At 36.3% G+C, this 8,499-nt stretch overlaps 1 protein-coding gene across 1 annotated transcript; it reads right to left on the bottom strand.

Annotated features, from left to right (window-relative positions):
* Positions 1-1,260: 1,260 nt before the first annotated feature.
* On the bottom strand, positions 1,261-5,086 carry LOC148025104 (bidirectional sugar transporter SWEET4-like). Its single transcript, XM_087693804.1, has 6 exons — positions 4,880-5,086; positions 4,396-4,432; positions 3,173-3,389; positions 2,721-2,882; positions 2,257-2,376; positions 1,261-1,903 (listed from the first exon to the last, which is right to left on the bottom strand). Exons 1-6 carry the CDS (start codon positions 4,914-4,916, stop codon positions 1,598-1,600), a joined length of 879 nt encoding a protein of 292 aa, XP_087549930.1. The 5' UTR covers positions 4,917-5,086; the 3' UTR covers positions 1,261-1,597.
* Positions 5,087-8,499: the final 3,413 nt, after the last annotated feature.

Genomic DNA, 8,499 nt, shown 5'->3' with positions numbered 1-8,499 from the left:
TAAAATGCTCATGTTTACTACCTATTTTGCATGGCTTGTTTGAGATCAATACATATAGTACCCAACTTCAATAAAGCATCTAGTTGGGAGCCATTTATCCAAATTATTTCTAATTGTATGAAAAGTTTGGTGGTATAGTCTTGGTGTTGAAAGCCATTAATCATCAACTTTAATGGGATATTTCAAAAGTTTTAGTGTGGTCATTTGGGGAAATATAAGAACCCAAGATTTTTGTGTTTCCATCATGGCTTAATCACTAGGCCAAGATCTAAGAATTTTGGTTTCTTTTTCCATTATCTTTATGCCATCTTTCAACCATGTCTTATTGAAATAAAATGTTTTCACTTAGATAGGGGCTTTTAACATGCATTATATGTCTACAACATCATTGCCTTGGACCCTCTCAATTCCATATCGTTGGTTCAAAATGTGATAATTGCATGTTGAATTAGTATAAAATTACCTTACCAATTGAGAACATGACTCTAAATGCAACCAAGTTTTTTCTTAAATGTGTAGAGTTCATTCAGCTCTTAGAAATTGGGAGAAATTTTATTTTCATTGATAAGATTTTTTGTTCTAAAATTATTCTTACCTTGGGGGTTCCACTATATGTAGACCCTTACTCTATCACATGCATTCAAGTCCTAATCTAAACCCTTATCTCTAAATCTTCCATGAAGAATACACTCTATTTCCCAAAGTGTGAATGCTCCCATTCAAATATACCCTTGTGTGTGTGTGTGTGTGTGTGTGTGTGTGTGTGTGTGTGTGTGTGTGTGTGTGTGTGTGTGTGCGCGCGCGTGCGCACGCGCGCGCGCGCGTGCGCGTGGGCGTGTGCGTGTGCGTGTGCATGCGTGCGTGCATGCGTGCGTGTGTGTGTGTGTGTGTGTGTGTGTGTGTGTGTGTGTGTGTGTGTGATAAAACACCACTAAAGCGCAAAACTAAATTTTCATGAGAATCAGATTATAAGTATACTTAGGGTCACTTGATCATACTGTTGATAAGCCATTGGAATTGTATTTCCTTTTACCAATCAAGAATATGGCTCTAAATGGTTTTAAGTGCTTTTATACATTTTCTCTAGTTTATTTGTAGATTGGAGCTTGGTATAACATATTTCCATTGACTAGTTGATTTCATGTTCCATTGGAGCTTGGTATAGTAGATTTCCAAGGACTAGATTTCCATGTTTCATTGGAGCTTGGTATACTATATCTTCATTGACTAGATTTTGTGTCCTTGAAATGATCTTACATATTTCAATCAAACAACACTATCATTGGTAAATGGTTAAATACAAATGAAGTTGTTTACTAGTGGACTTACAAGGTAAACATGGTGACAAAAAATGTTTACATGTACGGAAATCCATCTCAAAATGGATATTTTTGTGTGATAATTGTCTCTCTCACTTATTTACAAGAGATGAGGTTTATGCTCCATGATAAATCTTATCATCTTATCAATGGTGCATGTTATTTGTGCTAATTTCATAAATTAAGGCAAACATGTGTATAAATATGTTGTTGGAAATATCATGTTGATTATGTGTGTTGGACTCTTTGGTAACACTTTCCTTTGGAGATTCTTGTTCTTAAACTTGGGCCGCAAGAACATCACAATCTGACAAAGGCCTTGATGGTTGTTGATTGAGAGATCTAAGCGGGCTCAAGAGCTTACTCCCTTGTTTTGATGTGAGTGTATTGTTTTCATGGGTTTTGTATGTATCAATGTCCTCTAGGCTTTTGTCACCCATGGAGATGTATAAATTTCCCTTAGAATAACCTTCTTTTTCAAGCTCTCCATTTTCCACCTTTGTGCTTGGGGGAGTGTGTCCACAATAAATTCCATAAAGAACCAATTGTAAAATGCCACAAAGGCAACCGATTCCATTTGGTATCTGCTCATCATCATTATTGAAAAGCACAAAGTTAGTTTTGCTTTACATGTTTAAAAAGAGTTCTCGAATAAGTAATTTATACATGACAGTTTTCATTGGAGAATCAAGTGAAGATTGTAGTTTTAAGGTTTTTGGTGGACATTATTACATATACATAATTATTCTTCATTATTATCTCACTAAAGGCTTAGTCAACATATGTTGAAGATATATTGTTATTGAGCCACTAAATGCTAAGTCAACATATGCTGAGGAGATGTTACTTTCATCGTTAGCAAACCTTTTAATAAGGTCAATAGGAATAACACTTTGCAATAAATTGGGAGCAAGAGATACCATGTATTGTCACTTACTCCAACAAAAATGTCCTTTGTTACTAAGGAATATGATGTCCACATTGCACTGTTGATGAAGTTGCATAATGAGAGTGTAAAAGGCATGTATTCAACACTTTTGGTATGAACCACAAGACCCTAGAATGAAAAGAAAAATCTTATAGTATAATAACATGATTATTACTCTCAAAAAATTAGAATTTATTATGGAATAGATAGAGCCTATAGTTACTATGGGGATGGGGGTTGGGAGAGGCAGAGAGAGAGAGGGGTTGGGGTTGGGCTTTCTATAAGGGAGAGAGAGAGAGGGGTTGGGGTTGGGCTTTCTATAAGGGGGAGAGAGAGAGAGAGAGAGAGAGAGAGAGAGAGAGAGAGAGAGAGAGAGAGAGAGAGAGAGAGAGAGAGAGAGAGAGAGAGAGAGAGAGAGAGAGAGAGAGAGAGAGAGAGAGAGAGAGAGAGAGAGAGAGAGAGAGAGCACCCACCATAACTGAGAGTGGGGCTGCATACATTGCCACAGCCAACACGGCACATAAGCTACCAACCACTAGTTGACGAAGAGTCAATGTGTGCAAAACAAACATGGTGATGATAAAAATCCCCACATAAATAGTCACTACGCCAGCAAGATACCTTGTCATTTGCATCTACAATTTCCATATGCAATCATTAGAGAGTAGTTATAATGCCTCACTACTACAACTAAAATTGGTTGTACAAGTTATGTCTTCACAATTTTACTTTCTATTAGATTTCCTAGGTCTTATCAACAATTGAGTGAAGTTATAGTGTACTGATAACTAATTCACAGCTTCTAAAATGTTTTAAAATCTAAATATGTAAGAATTGTTCTTGAATGAAGGCAACCAACACAAGTATATCAACTTTATGATCAATAATCAAAGGTAGATTCTAATGTATAACTAATTATAGCCACCTTTTTTTGTTTGGTTGTGAAGGCCAAGAACAAAGACAGATAAAGAAGCTCCATGATGACCCCAAAAACATTGATGGTAATAATTAGCATGCTATTGGGCTTGACAAAGGGCATCCCATACAACACCCACATCAAGCAGTTGAAAAGGGTACATAGGTATGGTAGACCAGAGTATTCTTGTGTGGACTTCTTCTTGAAAATCTTTAAAAATGTTGGCCTGTATACAAGGGCAGTATCACAAGATTAATCATGCAATAGCTATCACATAATGCAAAAAAGGGAGATTAATATCAATGTATCGCATCTAACACATGATTATGCTTCGTTGGGACAACCATCATTGGTTTAAATATAATAATGCATGTAATACATATTAATATGGTGCCGCTTGATATTAGTATGTTGATGGGAATGGGCCTCAAGGGGTTTAGAATGTGTGAATCCTTATTATCACATGCTTTTGAGGCCTAATTTAAAAACCCCTTACTTATGACTTTTTCATCAATAGAAAATATCATTTTTGCATCCAATGGGTGAATATTGCTATTACATCATATGTCTCTATATGTAGAAATTGTCTTAAAATTTGAACACTAAAAATCCCATTTGTTGAAGCTTGGAGATATCATTACATATTTATGAGTGACACCCCTGAGCAATGGTTGAACTACTAGGCCACCAACATGTTTCATATACATGTAAAGTCATCTTCATCTAGCCATGCATCTCAACAAGCATAGTTTGTTGAAATAATGTGTATATAGTATAACTACAAATGTAACATGACTCTTTGCTTGGTTGTACAAGTAGATACAAACCTCAATGGTCACATGTCAAGGACAATGTAGTATTGGTGGTGACTTATGTGGCTATTCAACTATAGGGTCTTGACTAGAATCATTATGTATGGCACACAAGAGATCATTATGTATGGCACACAAGAGATCAGGGGACATGGGAGTTTAAGGCAATAGGAAAGGGCACACATGAGAGAGGGACATGGAAGGTTTCTATGACTTTGGGAGAGGCAATAGTTCAATGGTAAAAGAAAAGACAGGTCCTTTGCTACAAATTACTTAACGTACAAATAAAGTAAACTTAAGATAGTTTGAACTATTTAGGACACGAGAAATGCTCGATGACAAGTACTTGCACTTGAAATAAACTACACTTTAAAGTGGATTTGAAGGATTAAGGAGTTTAAGAGAAACGATGGCGCTTACGTTGGGGATAAGAACAATGCCATAGCCGTTGCATTGCCTGCATACACACAAAGCTATCAACGATGGTCAAGAGACAAACTCAACCTCAACGAAGCTCAACGTAACAGAAGAATCCAAACGATGCTTATTAATCTAATGCAGGAGATTACTTAATTCAAGTGCGTACTGATAATCGCCACTAAGGAGCAGACGCAATACTAATAGCACATGCCAGAGAAATACAATGGGTTAACTTGGAATATATTCGCTTAATTTGAGTTTTGGATATACTAAGCAGTGATAAACCATATAAGCGCAATCGAAGTCAGGTTGATGGCTACTGATTCAGTGTAGTGATGATGACGGAATTAGAAAAGCATTAGTCGTAGTGATTTCTGGTACGACCTAAAATAGAATGTTATCGGTAGCAAGTAACGCAATTATTAGCATAGAATATTCTGATGGAATAATGATGAGGCCGGAAGATGATATGGGGGTATGTTACCAATGATTCCAAGGACGAGCTTAGCATCGACAGGCATGGCGCTGGTCAAGAGCGAGGGTGGCGATCAAAACTAAGACGTGGGCTGCAGGGAGCCAGCGGCAGCTATGGCGGCTGGTGCAGGGTGGTATAACTGAAGAAGAAGAAGAAGCGAAGAAGCACAGTTAATTGCTAAACACAGGCCAGAGAATAATATAAGAGAGAGAGAGAGAGAGAGAGAGAGAGAGAGAGAGAGAGAGAGAGAGCGAGCGAGCAAGCGCGTACCAGTCTCTCTCGATTTATCGCCCTTATACGAGTTCCATACGACCCACCCAGGCGGTTTTTCGACCCTGCGACGTGTCAGCTTATCCTCATTTCTCCCCACCTTTTAATAATTATATTTTTCTATTTCTAAAATACTTTATACTCGAGTATCGTGAAAATCCTTTTTATCGTTAGAATTATTACAACTAAATACTATCGTATTGAATTATTATTGTTGTGTCATCAGAATCCGGTCCTTGCTCTAGGCGCGAAAAAAATGCTGTATTAGTCTTAATAAATAACTGATAATTAATAGAGACGTATACCATTTGCCGCAGCTTAACCTAATTTTACTTCACACCAATTCGAGCCCTAATATTGCCAAAAGAATAACACATATTTTGTCGTGACAGTTATGTCCATGTGTGGATATACATTCAATATAAAAATACATGAAAATACAATTGGTTCGGTTTTTCCCCACTTCCTTATTTGCTCTTTAGGAATTCTCCCTTTCTCTCCCATAAAATGAGGGGAATATGGGTTTGCTCATGCTGCACGTGAGAGAGGGGAGGGGGGAGAGACCCCAAGCGTTTCACTTGTCTTTCACCTACCCTCTCTCCACTTGCCACCCTCCCCACACCCTCGTGTGTTATGTGTTCTCTCCTTTTTGAGGACACCTTCACACCACAATCCCTCTCCCCCCAAATAACTAATACATAAATAAATAACCATTCCACTAGGTGCGAAAGATAACATATTTTATCATGTATTCCTAATATTATGTCCCTTAGGTCCACTTGTACAAATTGTGAACTATCCCACCAAACATCCATCTTCTAGAAATAGCATGCACCTTGCTTCTAAACCTAGCATCCCTTAATTTTATTAGCTCTATAGTTGAAATATCACCCTCTTAGAAACACACACTGTCACCCAAAAAACACTTTTAAATCATCATTTCTATCTAGCAATATGCCTACAAGTCAATGCATATCCAATGACTCATACCCACCTTGAGCATACTGGGAAATTCATTTAAAGAGTAGTAGAACTACAACTTTAGGTAGTAACTTCATACATCTTCAAGCACTCTAAGCTTGTAATTGGCTACTTTAGTTGCCTTAATTATGGGTAATAGTATTAAATTGGCCTCCTTTAGTTCTAGTAGCATAACTCAAGCACCGATATTTGTCATGTAATGCCTTACATTCCAATATCTATGTGTAAATGTGCTTCACCATTCATGTGGTTTTTGCTTGAATATGAAAAGAGCAAAACAAACCAATCGTTTTCTTCTTTTCAATTATGGGAGACACAAACCCATTCACCTCACAATAACTCATTTTAATGAACAATGTATTTGTGATGTTTGATTTGATTGACTCTTAACTTTAGAATGTGAAACAACTTAAATGATGGTTGAATTGAAAGACAAATTCATAGGGATTTTAGTTAAATGGATGGAAAGTCTCAAGTTAAGAATATATGATATACAAAAAACTTAAAATGTTGCCATTAAGCAATGAAATGTTCTCAAACATAAATCAGTACTTTTGTCACTATGCTTATTTGCATAGGATTATTCCTCATAACCTCAAGGAACTCTTGAAGGTTCCCTAACATAGCTACTATTTTCGCTTTCAAAGACATTATTCAAAAGAATTGGTCCACTAGTGAATGGTCAATCATGTCAATAAAGGAGAAAATCAAGAACACCTTCACTCAACCTTTCGTGTTGGGAAAAGTATTGCATTAACTCTTAGAACTTGTAACCAATAATTCATCAATCCTAACATTTATGCTAATCAAACAAATGCTTTTTTTAAAAAAAAATTCCAAAACTAATGTTTAAAAATATTTACTAGTCCAAAGTTCAAGGTAGATACACTAAAATTTAGTCTAGAGAAGTTCCATGGAGGCTTGAGGATTGACCACAAGGTGTATTGTGGTAAAGGCGAGGCAAGGGAGGGAGGGGGGGGGGGGGGGGGGGTGGCTTTGGGAGTGGAATTCTTAGAAGAGAGGGAGAGTACATTTTATTAGGTATGATCAATATATAGGGGGTATGTTCTAGGGGTACTATTTCCCATACTTATGCATGTAGTAAACATTTCTCTCTAGTAATTGTGAATTCCCTCATGGATGTACTGGAAATTGATTATTTATTACACAGAAACTAAATTCCTATATGCTACATAAGTTAAGGTTCATTCACATCTAGGTCTCTTGTGCAATCAAAATTCCATTCTTGATAGCATAGCCATTGAATACTCCTTTGTGAAAGAGAGAGTTATAAGGCATCAAACTTTAAGAGTTCTTCACCTATAGTTTGTTAAGGGAAGAGTTAGCCATCAAATAAAATGCATGACTAAGGACTAGAATTCATTTCACTATTGTTTTACAAAACGTCACTTTGATTTAAAATATCATTTAGCTTAATGTATTTGATGAGTCCAAAAGTTGACAAATTCAATTAGCCTAAGTTATAATCTCTTGGATTTACCTCTAAAAATTGTATCCCTCAAGTATGTTTCTATGACAATGATAAGTACCACCTCACATACAAATGATGATATTCAAAAGTTGAAGTGTATATTATTTTGAGTCATTTTTCAATGCAAGAGATTGTACAAAATTGACACCTATAGCCAAAATGTGTTGTAAAGTGACACAATAATGAACAATGCTAGCATAATGTCGGTAAAAGAGCATCAAGGGTCAATACTAGCCCAAAGAATTTGATCACTATAACATGTTGATATTGACCATTATATTTGGAAAAAGTATTTCAAGTTGTCACACATTAATATGATTAGTCCATTCACTTGAGTTGGTTAGAGTAAGTCTATGAGAAATATTAATGTCAATTCACAAAATAACTTGCTACTAACAATAGGCTTGGAAATGTAAGAAACATGTGCAATACCTCACATTATTTAATGTGCATTCCCTCTATATAGCAAGTAATATATTTATGCTTATTTAAAAAATATTTACTGTATCCCCCATAAGCTAAATGTTGATTATTATCCTAAAATGTGTAAAGGCTTGTAAAAGTGCCAAGTGTGTTTCATGTTGCCTTTTATAATGGATATATTTCTTTCAAATGAATAACATAAGGTAACCCCCCCCCCGCCAAGACACAAACACACATATGCCTTTGAGGACCCAAATTTAACAATGAAATGATAATGAAAGATAGGATTCAAATAAAGATATGAGGGGACATGCACAATTGTGATCCAGTGTAGTGCCACACACACTACTTCATACAATTTGTAGATGTATAGCATATATGTAGCAAGTAAAATGAGTTGTATGAGGCACCTTCCTTAGGCCTCATACATGTTACAAACATGGAAGTAACTTTACTGTTCGAC

Source organism: Lygodium microphyllum, chromosome 15, assembly GCF_053477565.2.
Source record: "Lygodium microphyllum isolate KBCC chromosome 15, Lygodium_microphyllum_v1.1.10, whole genome shotgun sequence".
NCBI classification, from domain to species: domain Eukaryota; kingdom Viridiplantae; phylum Streptophyta; class Polypodiopsida; order Schizaeales; family Lygodiaceae; genus Lygodium; species Lygodium microphyllum.
The sequence above is the reverse complement of the archived record's forward strand: the minus strand, read 5'-3'. Positions and strand labels throughout refer to the sequence as shown.

Excerpts from the sequence above, each read along its gene's own strand:
- LOC148025104 (XM_087693804.1), bottom strand. The coding sequence starts at position 4,916 with ATGCCTGTCGATGCTAAGCTCGTCCTTGGAATCATTG. Across the intron at positions 4,433-4,879 it reads GCTCGTCCTTGGAATCATTG|GCAATGCAACGGCTATGGCA; the intron begins GTAACATACCCC and ends GTGTGTATGCAG. Across the intron at positions 2,883-3,172 it reads TCACAACCAAACAAAAAAAG|ATGCAAATGACAAGGTATCT; the intron begins GTGGCTATAATT and ends TGGAAATTGTAG.